General features: G+C 38.6%; 2 protein-coding genes across 2 annotated transcripts in view; both read left to right on the top strand.

Annotated features, from left to right (window-relative positions):
• Window positions 1-433: 433 nt before the first annotated feature.
• On the top strand, window positions 434-5298 carry LOC106965184 (interleukin-1 receptor accessory protein-like; the record flags this gene model as incomplete). Its single annotated transcript, XM_015061113.1, has 6 exons — window positions 434-651; window positions 774-924; window positions 1758-1823; window positions 2635-2761; window positions 3066-3214; window positions 4682-5298. Coding segments are annotated over 6 exons (848 nt in total), but the record flags the coding sequence as incomplete, so codon positions are not given.
• Window positions 5299-8643: 3345 nt separating this feature from the next.
• LOC106965187 (probable ribonuclease ZC3H12C) overlaps window positions 8644-16758 on the top strand; it is a 51605-nt gene continuing 43490 nt past the window's right edge. The window contains exon 1 of the mRNA XM_015061115.1: window positions 8644-8792. The gene's annotated coding sequence lies outside the window, so the exon portion shown is untranslated. The remainder of the gene's footprint in view (window positions 8793-16758) is intronic.

Raw genomic sequence — 16758 nt, 5'->3', positions numbered from 1 at the left:
GGTCTAATGCTGTTAGTCCACAAGGTGATCATGGCTGACAAATTAGCGAGGTTGTGTTAAGCAACCAGATAATCTGGTGTTCTTGTGAGTGAGGGGACGGTGCACCAGCCAGCCGACTGGGAGTCAGCAAACAACCACAAAAATATCTGGTTGCTACGGGATACTCTCTGGGTTTTCATCTTATGCAAAGAAAAATGTTATTAGTTTGAAACCAAAGCTTTTAGTTAATATACCTTGGTACTGACTATTGGCCCGTGGATAGGTAATGTGCTGCAGTGTATTCTGCACTTTTACTCTTAAATTAACAGTTTTTCGTCACAGCAACAGATCTGAGGACATTCATGACCTTTAGAAGATTTATTAATGTAGCTTTGTATTTTAACTCTGTTGTATTTCTAGGCTACAAGATCCTTTTTCGTCTTTGATGTTTGAGATCAGCTAATCTGTGAATGTTTCTTTCTCCACAGGCACATTGAGCCATCAGGTGAATGTTTCTACTATCATCTGAAGATCGAGGTCTTCAGTGAAACAAGCCGAGAGAATCTGACCTATGGAGCTATCCGAAACTCTGCCCAGAACATAAACATTCCTTGTCCACAGCCTGTTAAAGACACATGCAAAACATTCAACGGGAACTTCACATGGTTCAAGGTAAGGGAATCTCTGATTACTTTATTTTGTGAAAACACATCGCAAAAGTGGTCGGTTTCTAAGACATTAAAAGATTTAATTCTGTTCCATCATTTCTAACGTCTGTCTTGTTTTTATTGCAGGGAAAGAATCTGATTCCTGGTAAACACAGAGAAAGCCTGTGGGTAAATAATGCAACAAAAGACGATGAGGACATCTACACCTGCATATGTACCTGGGCTCACAACCACAAGCTGTACAACTCTTCTGGATCCAGGAGACTTTTTGTTTTAAGTGAGTCTTTTTAGACTGTTGGCTGTTCAGATGCAGACAGGCATGTGCTTTGCCCTAATAATTATAAATTGAAGAGAAAAAGTATTTGCTCCCTCCACTCTGTTTTTGCTTCTTTGTCACATTTGTTACATCAAACTGATATCAAAGATAACTTGAGTGCACACTAAAAGCAGTTCTCTAATGCTGATTCCATAAACTAAGGGAAAAGTTAACCAACCTGACCTTTGTATAAAAGTAATTTACCTCTAAACCTAATTGTATGTTGCGTCTTTCTTGGTGGTAAAAGGTCATTATGAGCTCAGCTGATCAACTCTATTCCAGTCGATCCTCATTTTGTTTTTCTATTGTGTGTTTGCTGCCATCCTCTTACTAGATGGGTGTTGGCAAGTTTTGCCAAGTCTTTTTCTTGTTGTTGAATCATAAACACTAACCTTAACCGAGACCCTGCAGATCTTTAGATGCTGTTCTGGATTCTTTTGCAATTAATGATCTTCTGGTGTAATTTGGTCAGACTGACGAAGACTCTCCACTGTTCCCTGTTTTATCCGTTTGTTAGTAATGGCTCTACTGTGGCTCACTTTAGTCTTTATAACCATCTCCAGACTGATAGACGTTAATAAACTTGTTTTTGATCTGTTCTTGGGTTTATTTATTCTTGAGACGTTTTAGCCTTCTGCTTAAGTGATTTATCGATTTTTGCAGATCTGGGAGTATTTAAGTCTGTGGCTCGTGAAAGTGCGCTCCGCTTTCTAAAACGTGGATAATCAGAGATAGTTTATGGTTTAACAAAAGGGAATTGTACCTTTACTTTATCAAACTTTGCTCCCTTACAGAGAAAGCTGTTTATGAAGACGTAAAAATCATCTCTCCGAATACAAGAGAGCAGCTGGTTAAGAAAGGTAAGAAAACTTCCTAAAACATTAACATCACACCTCCTCAGTCTCAGTTTCTGAGCTTTATCACAGAAAAGCTGTTGTCAGAGAAAATTCACTGCTTAAAAATAATACTTTTTTTCATTATATTTATGATAAGGTAATTTTACTTATATAGCACATTTTCAGCAACAAAGTTCTGTACATGAATTAGAAGGAAATACAAACAAAACAAAACAAAAGCAAGTGAAAATAAAAGTATAGAAGTTCATATTGGTTCCCCATGTTTAATAAAAATAAGATTTTATAACCTAGTAGGGGTTCCTCTGGATTCATGATCCGATAAAACGAGATGTTGATTAAGGTATAAAGTGGTCCTAAATGTAATTAATAGTAGTAGTGGTATTTGTTGCATTGTTAACTTTGTTTTTATTTTGGACTGCCATGTTCAAACAGGCATTATCTGTCTGGCATAGATTTGCAATACACTGACACACTGACACTTCACTGACTCCATAAAACTAAAAAGAAAAAAAAAAGACAATTTTCTAGACACTGTTTATGAGCAACATTTAATCACTTCTCATATTGTTTATTCCACACAACTTTATTTTGGTAAAGCTTCTTGATTCAGCTGAATATTTACTTCAAGTAAATAGTATGAATTTCTGTACAATTATAAATATAAAAATTATTAATGTTTTTGGTGTGAAATCGATTCTGATTTAGAGATTGGTTGCAGATGAATGCAAATAACCCTTCAGTACAAATAAAACATACACACACACCGTGAATGGAAACTATATGTTAACGTAACAAACCATCATGTGTTCAACAGGCTCCAGCATGAAGCTGAACTGCACCGTTTACTGTGGGATTAATGCAGAACGGGACTGTGAGGCCACATGGTGGATTAATGGAAAACCAGCGAAGCAGATGGATGGATACAACGAGACCAGCACATTGTAAGTCTGAACATTATGTTAACTATGCTGTGGTTAATTTAGATTATTATTATGAATTTATACTTTTTCCACCTATGGATAACCATTATGGTAATAAAACATTTCGTAATAATCTATTTAAAAAGTTGAATAAAGTTATTTAAATGTCCATTCAGAAAATTGACATTTAAATTGATGTCGTAACAATTTTGTGTCATAGCGATTTATTCATCATGTATTATGTTGAAGTAAGCACTTGACAGGTAATTGTTTTTCACTTCATGTTCCAACGTTTTAATGAAGTAAATTTTATTTTATTTCTTAGAGACATCAAGGTTCCTTCAAAGGAAACCTTCTTCACAGCAATCCTGACCATCGCAGAGGTTTCAGCCGAAGATTTCCAGAAGAAGTTTCAGTGCAAAGGCTCAGGCTTCTATACAGCAAACTCTGCAACTTTATCTCTGAAGAACGATGGTTAGTGTCAGGATGCATTCCTAAACTTTTCAACTTCTGCCTATGATAAGCGATTGTTTATGTCGCTGGTGATAATGTGCTGACCCAAATTAACAATCAGCATGCTGGTTGTTAATTTGGGTTGGTTTTTGTGTATGTTTGATTATTTACCTTGTGTTATTTGTATTCATTTTTTCTTGGTAAATTCTGTTGATTTTTCTGTTGTTTCTAAAGCTTTGCCGTATAAGGTAATTCCTCTGTTTGTTTGTTTTTGCTTTGTTCTGTTTCCTGTAATGGAGTATCTTCACATGTCTGCCTTAAAATTCAACCAAACAGCTTTTTAGTTCTCATTAAAAACTAGAAAGATGAAGCCCAACTCTAAATTTCCTACCCTGGCTCCCTGAAGTGAAGACAGTAGATTCTAAAGTGCTTTTGTTAGTTTGTAAATCACTTAATGGCCAAGTCCAAGATGCGTTGTCGGTTTAAGCACAAAAACACATTAAGCGACCTGCTGTCGCCATATCAATGCTCCAGAACATTCAGGTCTTTGCATCTCCAGACTCAGAACCAAACATGGAGTAGCAGCATTCAGTTTTTATTCTCCACTAATCCAGAATGCACTTAGAAAAAAAATAGCAAAAATGCTGAAACACTGAGTTCCTTTAAATTAAGGATGAAATTTTATTTTATTTCTTTTTTTAGATTTATCTTTAATAACAACTGGGACATCATAAAGTGTTGTCTGATTTTGTCCCTTACTTTGCCTCGACAATGTAATGTTTTATGCCTGTTTGTTCTTTTATTTTCTTTCTAGTCATGTAAAACGCGTTGAATTATTTTGTTGCTGAAAATGTACCATTCAAATAAAATTGCCTTCCCTTGCCTTGCATGAATATTATCTCATTTAAACTTTTGCCAGGTTTTGTACTTTGTTTCAGATCTTTATAGTTCAGTTAGTCTCCATCATCAGTTTCCCTTGTTCAACATTTCTGCTCCTTTTGAGCCATTTTACTACCTTGCTGCAGTGGCCCAGGAGGGTCAGAAAAATGCAAAAACCACAACAGTAAAAACAACAGAAGTTATGCTAAAACTATTAAGTTCCATATTATTTTTTGTCCATATGGCTCCACATTTTGCTGTAAGACCTATATGGTTTTTTGTTTTTCCTTCACTAAATCTTATTTTCTCACCTGTCTGTGCTTTGGCTCAGCCACACCAACTATGATACAGGATCATTTTATAATATTGTGCAAATTAACTGGACACAATTTGAATTTGTTAGAAAAGCACAAAGATAAACCAACAACTTTTTTTCTGATTTGTAAATCCCCAGTGGGTGGCCTAGACATGCTGACCCAATGGAGGTATTCTGATGTCTCTGCTTTGGGAACCAATGGCTGAAACTGAACAATAAATTGCTGTTCTTAGATGAATTTTGCTGGATTTGCTATGAATCTTACTGAAAGCATATTTGCATTTGTCTTGCAGAGTCCTTCACTTTCATCATTGTTTTTCTTGTTTTGGGCGTGTGTCTGATCTTGTTCGCCGCTGTGGTGGTGAAACATTTTCTGTCAGTGAGGCCCTACTGCCCTCCAAGAAGATGCAATAAAGGTACAAGATGCTGAAGGTTTCGCTTCCTCGGATGAAATCTGTGGGTTATTATCAATTTAAGAAGAAGACTAAATAAATTAGCTGAATTTAAGCCTCCCAGCAATCATGTAACAATTCAGAGACATGAACAATGCTAAATGGGTTTTTTATGAGAAAATTGGCATTATGATACAGGGGAGCAAAGGAAAGAGGAGGGGGATTTAACTTAAGGGGTTACTCAAACTTAAGGATTTGTAGTTTACAAACGAAATTATGGAATAAGTTAAATGAGGAGGTAAAACAAAGTCAAAATTTAATACAATTTAAAAGGAAATATAAGGAGGTCATTTTCACAAGATATAGAAATATGGGTGAGAGATAGCACTAATGTGTGTAAATTGAGTGTGTGTGTGTATATATGAATGTATAGATGTTTTTATCTAGACATACGTAAACCCAGATAAAATGGAAAATTAATTAACCTGTTTGTTATTTTTTTATTTAATAATGAGGGTCCATCTGAAAATATTGTATGAGTTTATGGAGTCGCAGTTCATAAGTTTCTTACTTCTTCCTACTCCTTTTTGAACATGTTAAGATTATTGTGGTACAAAAATATGTGTCTTTGCATTCCTTGTTCATGTGTCTGATTTTATACTTCTATCATGTTCAAAATAAATAAACTCAAAATTGTGACAATACTGTCTGGTCTGTCTGCTCAACTATTTTTGAAACTGATCCATTGATGGCGCAAATCATTATTACTTCTTTAAGCTGTGCGCTGCTGTGTGACATCTGTGTTGTTATTCTGTACATGTGGATCTAAACCACACCGCCCTGGCAGAGGTGTGGTTGTCATACATAATTAGAATAGAATAGAATAGAATAGAATAGAATAGAATAGAATAGAATAGAATAGAATTTATTGATCCCCAGGGGGATTTGCTACTCCATCTGAGATACTAAATATCAATAATGCAAATATAACCATATACCTAAGAATGATGAGATATGTCTAAATTTAAATTAATAAATAAGCATACACATGCAAATATATTAATCAATAGATAATCTATAAATGAGTGCAGAGAAAAATTGAATTAATTAGCTCAGACTTGGGCATTGTAAAGTCTAGTGGCTACAGGCAGAAATGACTTTCTGTGTTGCTCTGTGGTTCACTTTGGTAAAATGAGTCTCTGGCTGAAGCAGCTCCTGTGTCCGGCCAGCACGTCATGGAGTGGATGAGACTCGTTGTCCAAGATGGCCTCCATCTTGGACAGCATCCTTCTTTCTGACTCCACTGTCAGAGAGTCCAGCTCCACTCCAACGACGCCGCTGGCCGTCCGGATCAGTTTGTTCAGACTATTGGTGTCCTCCACCGTCAGCCTGCTGCCCAAGCACACCACAGCATGCAGGATGGCACTGGCAACCACAGAGTCATAAAACATCCTGAGCAAAGTCCGGGAGATGTTGAAGGACCTCAGCCGTCTCAGGGAGTAGAGGCGACTTTGGCCCTTCCTGTACACAGCATCAGTGTTCTTGACCCAGTCCAGTTTTTTGTCAGTGTGGACTCCCAGAAAGTTCTCCACAATGTCCACACTGACCCCCTGGATCATAACAGGGGTCACTGGTGTCCTGGTCCTCCTCCTCAGATCCACCACCAGTTCCTTGGTCTTTGTCACATTGAGCTGCAGGTGGTTCAGCCCACACCATGTGACAGAGTTGTCTACAGCAGCCCTGTACTCAAACTCATCACCCTCACTGATACAACCAACCACAGCTGAGTTATCTGAGAACCTCTGGAGATGACAGGTCTCAGTGCAATAGCTGAAGTTGGAGAGGGTGAAGAGGAAGGGAGAGAGGACAGACCCTTGTGGAGCTCCTGTGTTGCTGACAACACTGTCTGACACTAGTAGACCACACGAACTGTGGTCTACTAGTTAGACAGTCCATACTCCAGGACACCAGGGGGTAGTATGAACGACCACGCACACAAAGTCAGAAGTGAGCATCAAGATCTACTGTGTGAACACAGTGACAACCAATCAGACTGGAGGTTTTCCTCAGAACTGTTTTCACAGCTCCACAACAGAAGTCTGAAAGGAAAAATCTGGTAGTGAGAACTTTTAAAAACAGCAAGGAGACGTTTGATGGAACCAACTCGAAATCATGATCCGTTATTCATCAGGCATGACAGTTGAGGGCTAAAATCCATCATGAGTGAAAAGGAGCAACACTTTTTTGAGGTTAGAGTGTAAGAGGCTAAGGAGCTGGGTTTACTGGGTGCTGTATTAAGTGTCAGAACAGAGAGATGAATAGTTCAGGAAGAATTGTAAGTCACTGCCTGGTGAGTGGGATTACTCACACCTTCCTCCAGGCCTGCAGCGCCTGACCCGTCAGAGCACCCCCATCAGGTGACCCCAGTGCTCACCGATGGCCTCCAAATATAAGTCGCCCTTCTGGAAGAGAGTGCCATACCTGATGCCAGCCAGACCCGCCAGAAAACGAGATTCATCTGCCATCATCTAAAACCGCTGAGCTTTGAAATGTGAACATGGAAAATTAAACTGAAATGACGGACGGATTCTCTACAATGAATAAAGATGAATGACTTTTGTTTATTATTTTTAAGAATATAGAATGCATATTTGAAAAAGATGAAACAATAATAGCAAAGTAAATTTAAATTTCTGAAAACACTAACAAATGAGAATCACTTCACTGACTCACAGCTGTGTGTGCAGACAGACACACACCTACGTTACAGTGAGACCTGTGCCATTTGGAGGTCAAGGAAAGGTACAGTAAACGGTTTTTTCAAGCACCTGTAATATAATGCATACTGTAAATATCAGCTTCATAATATTTACACTGAACACATTTTGAAAGCATATATCTTCTGCCTGGATTTGTTATTATGTTATTATAGTATTTATTAGTATTACTGTTATTTGGGAGGGACTGGTGGTCATTTTTTCCCCATTTTATCCCTAAAATACTTGAATTTGTGCAGAACTTTTTATTTTGCTTGTCTGTTGGCATCCTTTTAAATTATTTAATCCAAAGTTTCTCTGTAGTTGAGTAACCTTTTTATAAAATACTTCTGGGAAGTAGTTCTACTCTTACTTGCGTACATTTTTTAAGGTATTATCCGCCAGTGGTCACTTGGGATATCTATGCTGTGGAATATACTTCATTTACATCACATAGAAACAGATATGTAGAAAGGTCTGAAGGAATGCAAAAACTCCAGCTGTAAATTTTTTACACAACAAATTTTGTCCTATGGGGTGTAATTATTTATTTTTCTTTTTTTAAATAGTTGACTGTGTATTTTTCTTATTTACATAAAAAATATATTTTAAACATGTTTTATAGTATGAATAAAAAGGTGCCAGAATCTGAGAGTGGTATCTTTTTCTAAAATACTGTACATACGCAGCGGATTGAGTGTTATACACCTTCGTGTCCAGCAGATGGAGGTAAATCTCTTGCATTTTTGTTCAAACCTTATGGTAGAAATACGGCAGATTTCATAAAAGTAACATTTACTTGAGAAAACCGGGGTTTTATCTAAAAGTTGCTCGTGTCATGGAGCCACAGAAAGAAATCCACACTTTGAACTTTTTCCAAAACTTCTTGAGTATATCCCTCGCTGCTATTGTGATGCGTGGAACCAAATTGTAAGATAAATGTAGAAAAAAAATGTATCATTCACTTAGTGCTAACATTGCTAACTAGGTTAATTTGGAGCTGTTTCAGAGAATGTAAAAATAGAAATGCAACATAATGTATCAGACGTGTCTTACAGATTACGGCCGCTAGATGGAGACATTACAGCAGGATCGGTGGGGGGAACACTTCCGGTTCTGTCAGAGCGCGCCGTATTTCATATGTGACATTGCAGAAGAGATAACTCATTTTTGTCACTACAGCCCGTGCAGTCATGGAGGGGAACTGTAATAAATGATGGAGGATTAAGTCGAGACGCCTGTGGTGCCATGTAAAGGTAGGCGGTGACCCGTTACTTCCAGGTTTATCCAACTCGGAAAGCGCTCAGGAAAGATAAAGTGTCTTTTAAGTTTTCCAAACAGGGGAACAGTTTCCTCTCCTGTCGCAGTCACAGTCGACAAGATCTTCAGTGGGAAATAAAATCTACTAAACAAAGAAAAGTCACAATAATCTCAGTGTGATATAATCTGAAATGCACAACGTAATCTCACTGCTTTTATGACTGCAGCTGGTTCCGTCCTGCTGCAAAACGTTTTTACACATTGATAGAGCAGCATTAACCATAACAATAACTGTTATTTAGATTGTGAATCATAAAAGAACAGCTTTCAAGTCCTACTTTCTGTGCATTGACATTTTCTACTCTTTAGAATAACGCCATAATAAACTGATTCACAGGTGAATAACCAGTAATTAATAACTATCTGCTTGAAGACATGCAGCTTATTGCTTCCAACTGAAGGTTGAAAACAGAAATCCCTTAATAAGAGTAATGGGTCCCTTTTTCTACATCGTCTACAACAGTCTGTCATGTTCAATAAAAATAATATGTATTCCTTTTGAAAAATAACTCATAACCAATATTAAACATGCTGTTTGCTAAAGCCACATTTCTGCATCAAAATGTTTTTCTTATTATTTGTATTGTATTGGGCTGATGTCATATTTGCATTTTAAATCAGATGGTTTTTATTAGCTGTAAGCAAAAAATTAACAGAAATAAAGGAATGCAAATGTCAGCCTGTGTAAATAGTGAACTGAGTTGAATAAATTAACTATTTTCAAATTTATTTACTTTTTTTTTCTTTGTTTGAATGGGTCTGTATTTCACACGGGCCATATTTCTGTGAAGGAGAATTTCTGACCCACTGAACCAGGCATGCACTTCTATTTTTAAGCGCAGACGAGCTCATCGTATTTATATGCACATTCTCAGGGTTGTCTGGGCGCTAGTAAACAAGATCTTTGTGGTTTATGACCATTACAAATAATTTATTCCCATGCGATTTATTTTTTTTTCTTTCCTTTTTATCAATTTATTTTATTTTCCCATTACCCACGATACACAGCAACAATATAATGCGGGGGGAAAAAGAAGAGAAAAGGGGAAGTGCTGCAGGTACGTGGGTGAACAGCTCAAAATGATTTCTTCACTCATGAGTTTGTTAGCTTTTTAATCCTTGCAGTTTCATAAAGTGAATTTTTTTATATAATAATTTGCTCTTAGGCATGAATTCAGCCTGTTTCTCCTTTTGACTCTGTGCATGCTCTGCACATGTCCCCATGTGCCCTTTTACCTCTTTTTTTTTTTTTTTTTTTTTTTTAGCAAGCTGCTGGTCAGGCTGGGATATGTGTGTGCATGTGTGTGTGTGCATGTGTGCATGCGTGCATGTGTGTGTGTCAGTGATCAGCAGGAGCAGCACCATGGCACACTCCTAAAGAAAAGGCAGGGGGATGGAAGGGGCTGAATGACGTTTGGCCTGGCAGCTGGGAGCTGCTCCACGCCATTGTTCCCCTCTGACCCCCTGACCTGGCACTCGCCCCGATGACACTCACACACTTTCACACACCTGCAGATAGGCAGACACATGACCTCGCATGCACACACACATGCACGCAGAAGGATGCACAAGCATATACGTAAACCTGGATCTGTGCTGAAGTACACTGGAGACACATATGCACTCTGTGTTCAATAGGCCAGGCCTGCAGGGGGCGGGGGGTGACGATCTATCATGACTTAATAAGAAAGCTGTGAGCTTAAGTGTGTGTGAGGCTGATGTATTATATGTAAAATAGAGAAAATCTGGCAATAAAATGACAAAAAAACAGATTTTATTACTTTCCATAACTATAAAGAGACATTGAAGTCTCTTTATGACAAAAAAATAGATTTTACTTAGTTTTATTGTATGTAATTGTTCTGCTGAAAACTGTTTTTTCTCGCTTGGAGGACATAATGCAGACAAGAGATGTTATCAACCCAGCTGAGAGAATAAATAATTACGATTTTACTTTCCCAACTATATGTGTGGAACTTGCTGCGTTTAGAAAATATCTGCCTTTTTAAACCTTAACCAGGTTGATTTGGTGCCTAGCTGCGGTTAGAGGAATCTGAAAGGAAATGAAGTAGCTACCAAACATAGGATGAGGCACAAGAGAAATTAGCTTTAGACAGCATGTACAAAATACTGAAGCTGGAGCTAGAGTATAAATCAATTTGATCAATTAATCGAATTTTCTTTATATTACGTTTTTGGAAAATGTGATACGTTCCTGTAGTTCAGAGAGTGTCAGCTCACCAAGGGCCTACCATCTTGTTTTGCTGCTTGTGTGTATTAAAATATATATTTACATTTGATGTGCTGAGCCTACACATGGCCTCGCGCGTTGCTGTGGCACCAGGTCTGAGTATTTATAACTCATCAGCGCCGATCGCCTGCATCACTTTTCTCTCAAACAGGATGGCTCGGAAGGTCTTGTAGAGCAAGTTATCAAATCTGCCTGAACCGGAAGTAAATTCAGAAATCAGATTAAGTTATGAACGGAGAGTTGAGTACTTGAGAAAAAAATTACTTTTAGGAGCGGTTTTACTAATGCATTTTACTTTCGTCAAGTAATAATAAAGTATTGATAAAGTATTTCTGGATAATCTACCTGCTGTGAGCAACTTCAGAAAATCAAGAATAAACATGTTTAGCCAAAAACAAAAATGCACCAGATACATTAAGGTGACAATTCTTGTTTAATGTTCTGATGTTAGTTTGTATCTGCTGAGATATTTTTAATACATTTTATATGGAAAAAAAACCTTAATTTTTTTATAATTATGTTATTCATTCATTTTTTGTTTTTGTTTTTTTTCATTTTTGCATGAAACCTCACACTTTGTGCCTGTCTGATGGCAACATTTTTAAATAATATTTTAAATTTATGGAACTTCAGCCTTAGCATTAAACACGAGGGTCAAACTCCATTCTTCTGCATCTTCACTGTCCTGCAACCTTTCACTGTGTCTGTCCTGCAGGACATCTGTCCCAGAAGGTTAAAATGTCTCCTTGCCAGGCCATCGTGCTCTTGCAGGACTCTTGGCCCCTGAGGGCCAGAGTTTTACACTCCTGGTACAAAGAATCAGAACAGAGAATTCAGGGCAAGTGAGTGCACATTCGAGTGAGTTGCTTCTTTTCACTACTTCAGGTGATATTTATTTGTTAAATTTGGATTTAAATACATGTAAAACCTTGCAGTGATGTGAGGTCGGTAGCTTCCTTTGACCGTCTCAAAGAACAACACTTTGCTTCTTGCATGTTTCAGCCACCTTAATTTGGACATTTCTGCTTCCAGTATAACATTTTACACTAAATATTTGATGTTGTAAAACATGAACAATTGTCTCTGTGATCTTGGGTTGGAGATATTTTTTTCTCCCATTTCCTGTCCTGATAAATAAGACGAGATAACAACGGCTCTTTTACTTTGAAGGCTTCCTAGCGAGTTGCCGTGGAGGTTTAATTGGTCTGAGTTATGTGGTAAATCCCAGCAATGTGTCTTTCTTTGTGTAGACGCTGAGGCACTCCATCTCCATTACACCAAACACAAGCCTGTAAGAAACAGCAGGTGGTGTGTGTGCGTGTGTGTGCGTGTGTTTGTATGTTTTCATGCTACCTCCTTAAGTGACCCCGAGGCCACCGGCCCTAAAGCCAAACTTTTGTCCCTTCAAAGTCCTAAGTGACCCCTTTCCATCCCCCTCTACACACACACACACACACACCCTCCTGTGGTCTGGTTGGTTTAGTTTCCCTCTTCATAGGTAGGAGCATGTGTAGAGGCTGTTAGTATAGTGTTTTGTGACGTGTGTGTGTGGCTGACACCAGCTGGACTGCCTCTTGGTCTCCCTGTGTCCAGCCCTCAGGCCTTGTTAAGGGGCCGGTCTAATCCCTGCTGATCAGCTCCGTGTTTATCCAGTGGGCTGAAAGAAGGTCTGCTGCATCTCCTGACGTTTCCTTTATGGATTCACTGAGGGTTCATTTTATCATCAGGTGTTTGTTCTTAGTCACTGGATAAAGTGTTAGACTTATGAACTGAGGCGCAGGTCGCTGTGGTTTGATACGTGACTTGTCTGCTTTCGTTGTAAGATACCAAACGACCGACCCGTAACGCAAAGATAGGATGGTTTAGCGATTCGTTTCAGAAACTATTTTTATTTCAGAGATCAATGTTTCTATTCAAAAGGTCCAGAGATTCGATTCAAACGATGTGACTGTGTGAACAAAGAGGATTCATTTACACCAACTTTATAAACTCGATCTTGTACATTAAACAAAAATAAGATTGTGCATCTAATTCTTTAACTTAAGCTATTAATATAAGGTCAGCTTAGCTGCCTGGCCTCATTTTAAATAACAATTTTTAAAAAATCAAAGAATTATTCAAGATAAATATGGTGGCCAAGTGGACGTGTAATGCAATGTGTAGTTTACTCGCAAATTGGAGCGGTAAAGACGTACAACTTGAACGCATTTTAAAATCTATTTTTGAACCAGTTCATAATTTGAAAATGCGACTCTCTATAGAATCTGATTTTTTTTCTGCACCTGTACTGTACCGCACCGTTCAGTTGTAGATCCACAGGACAATGGTACTGCACCGTTAGAGTGCAGACACTCGCATCACACAATACAGTCCAATGATTGGGTCACGTTTGTCGTCGCAATAGTATGACGCAACACCATTGGCAATGAGAATCTTATACAACAGACCTGCAGGGAGAGCATCGATCAGAAAGGAAACCACAAAACCAAAGGTATTCAACAGTATATGTTGAAAAAAAAACTACCAACAGAACTGCTATTAGATTTGTACTCAACAATTTGTACAAAGAAAGTCTCTAGATTTACCACAAGCTGTAGTGGACTTAGCAAACGTATCAGACGTTGTTGTGGTCAGATGAGAAACAAATTTGAGTTTCCGGCCCACATGCAAGAGCAACACCCAGAATTCACTGCCTCCCAGTAACATGGTGAAATCCCTAAACTCTGCAGGAGAAACCTGGATAAAAACCTGTCGACTTGGGACCAGGCCAGAAATTCAGCTCACAGCACGATAATTATCCTAATCATACAGCATGAGATACAGTGGAGTCATTTGTATCAGAGTATATTCATATCTAAGAATGGCCCAGTCAAAGTCCAGACCTAAATCTCTTTGGGAATCTGTGTCGAACCACAAAATTGAGGTCTACAGATGCTAAAGGAGAAATTGCAGCAAAAGACAGAGGGGTTCAACACGCCTTTCTGATTTTCTCTTCTAGGAAAAGATGAAACCAATTAATTACTTTTCCTTCCATTTCAGAGTTATGCTCTACTTTGTGTTGGTCCAACACGTACAACCCTAATGTAATATATTAAAGTTTGTGGTTGTGGTTGTAATGCATGTAAACATCGACTGGGATGTTGAAACAGCTCTGGGAATGCAAATCCAATTTGTAGGTGAGAGGAATATCAAAGCTCTTCCTCACAAGATAACATCGCCATAAATCTGAAAGACGTAGGCTGTGGCCAGGAGGGAAAAGGCAAGGAGATGGCAAGCCAGCGAGCTTGAAAATTTGTTCGAGACAACTCTCTGTGCTGAACATGCTTGACGGTAACCTTTATATTTGATCAACAGTTTGGACGGGACTAAAAGAAATGTATTTTCTGGGTTAAAAAAGACAAAGACACAAAATAAAAAAGAAGTACGTGTAAAGAAGTTCGGATTGATATTTTGTTAATAACAAACTTCATAGTTACACGTTCACCTGGAAATTGTTTTCATTCAGAACCAATGAATCTAGTAAAAGGTTAAAACTTGAGTTTCCTACATGAGGTTCGACATCATTACAGACACAGTTTAAAGGTTTTATGTATAAATAAGTTAAATATTTTTCAAATCTATCTGGCGCAGACGTAGACGAACAACGTTGGAGTTTAGGTGACGCAGAAAAACAATACCAGGTAGTTTTTTTCCATCTGCCTCGCCGCCATGTTTGCTCCTACTTATCCAGCGTAAACAGCAGCGAGCTCTGCACTGGCCTCCACAGGCCTGGTAAGGTGCAGGCAGGCGGCTGAGAGCGGGACACCTGTTCATCCTGCGACTACAAGCAGATGGTCCACATGTCTCCTGCTCCCCAAGGGGAAAACCTGTCAGCTGAGCCCCAATTAGGGAGAGAGAAGAGCTGGGGGTGGTGGTGGAGGATGTGAGGCTCTGCAGGAAATTACCCTGATTGGGAAATGATGTGAGAAAGACATGACTTTAGAGAAATGGTTTAGTTTGTTGCTGATTTTCTCTTTCGGTTTTATGTGTGCACCCAACTCTACGAGCTGGTTTCAGAACACTTCAGATTTTTCCATCATCTGGAAAATAATGGCTTGAAGTTACTGAAAGAAATGCAAGAGAAAGTGCCGGAGAGTTGCTGGACTTTTCTTTGGAGACAAACAAATTCTCTGGACCAAAACAATTCCCGTCACAAAAAAATAAAATACTGAACCACCGTGGCCTGGAAGGTAAAGACGTTTTACTGAGTTAAAGTTTATTAAAGCTGGACTATGTAGCTTTTATAGAAAAAAATATGTTTTGTTTTTACATATTTCTTAAAACTTTCACTATGTTGTGACAGTACAAGACAGATAATTTATGAGGGGGAAAAATGAGCTCCTCTGTCTTCTCCCCATCATCTGAACAAATACATTCATCAGAAACAACCAATCAGAGCTAGGATGAGGGTCTCAGTGCTGTCAATCATCCTCATGTACACAAGCTCCCCCTTTCTCTCTGCTAAATTACAGCTTGTTCTGCATAGCCACCAATGACGGTGGATAAACAGCTTTTCTTTAACAATAAATGGCTTCGTTGCGGTTAGCACATTTAGCAGCGTGTACACGAGCATGACTGACAGCGCTAAGGCCCTCCTCCTGGCTCTGACTGGTTGTTTTTGACAGAGAGCGGAGCATTTCTGCAGTGTTCATTTGAATACCAAGCAAATAAAATTAATATAAAAACCAAATCTAGGACCAATGAATGCCTAAACATCATATGCAGAAATAAATGCGTAAATTTAACAAACTTCTCTAAATTTGCACCTTTTTTTCCTATCAGTTATACCCAATGCTTCGCCGTGCTGCAGCTGTGTTTGTTAAGGCAGAAGCAGGTCTAGCCACTTGATGCGGTTAAACAGATTTGCATAGTAAACCTTCTGGCATTCACCGTGAAAACTTTTGAGTGCTCTGCCACAAGGAAGAATAAATAAATAATTTAAACACTCCTGTGTGTAACCTGAAGCTACATGTAACTGACTGATTTGCATAACCTGGCGGGGAACACTTGGCTGCTATTTTTGAGCTGAAAATTGCTCCACAACAATACGCCGAGTGAGTCTGCAGTTTGGTTTTAGAACGCAGGGACAATGACAGAGGGCGTGTGAGGAAAGCCGAGGAAGGAAAATGTCATAAGGGGAAATGAAAAATGTTGAGCAGCTTGTAGGTGTTGTTGGTGTTTGTGTGATCGTTTTGTGAAAATGAAAGAGGTGAAGCAGCTCAAAGCGAAAGGAGTAAAATAACTGGGACGCAATAAAAGAAACATGTAGAGTTTAATGTTAAAAATGATCACGGTTGCTGTAGTAAAAACGTATTAATGACTTAACTGGGCATGTCTGTAAGCGCTTTACCTGCAGGCCACAATCTGCAAAGAGATCAGGACGCCAGAAAAGAAGCTCCAGCAGGTCCAGCCCAGACCTGCTGGCTGAGTCAGAGTTTTACACTGCAGGCAAAATGGTAAAGATAATTTGCCAAATCTGAATTAGAAGAAGAAGAAAAAAAAAGTTGCAAGCTGAAATCCTGTGATTTCAGCTTGGCTGTTTGCTCTGCATGTAGAAGATGTTAGGAAATGTTTGTAGTATGAAACTTTTATGAAAATATATATATATATTT

The sequence above is a fragment of the Poecilia latipinna genome, unplaced genomic scaffold (genome assembly GCF_001443285.1).
Source record: "Poecilia latipinna isolate Pla-1442-1.1 unplaced genomic scaffold, P_latipinna-1.0 Scaffold1779, whole genome shotgun sequence".
Lineage (NCBI taxonomy): Eukaryota > Metazoa > Chordata > Actinopteri > Cyprinodontiformes > Poeciliidae > Poecilia > Poecilia latipinna.
The sequence above is the reverse complement of the archived record's forward strand: the minus strand, read 5'-3'. Positions and strand labels throughout refer to the sequence as shown.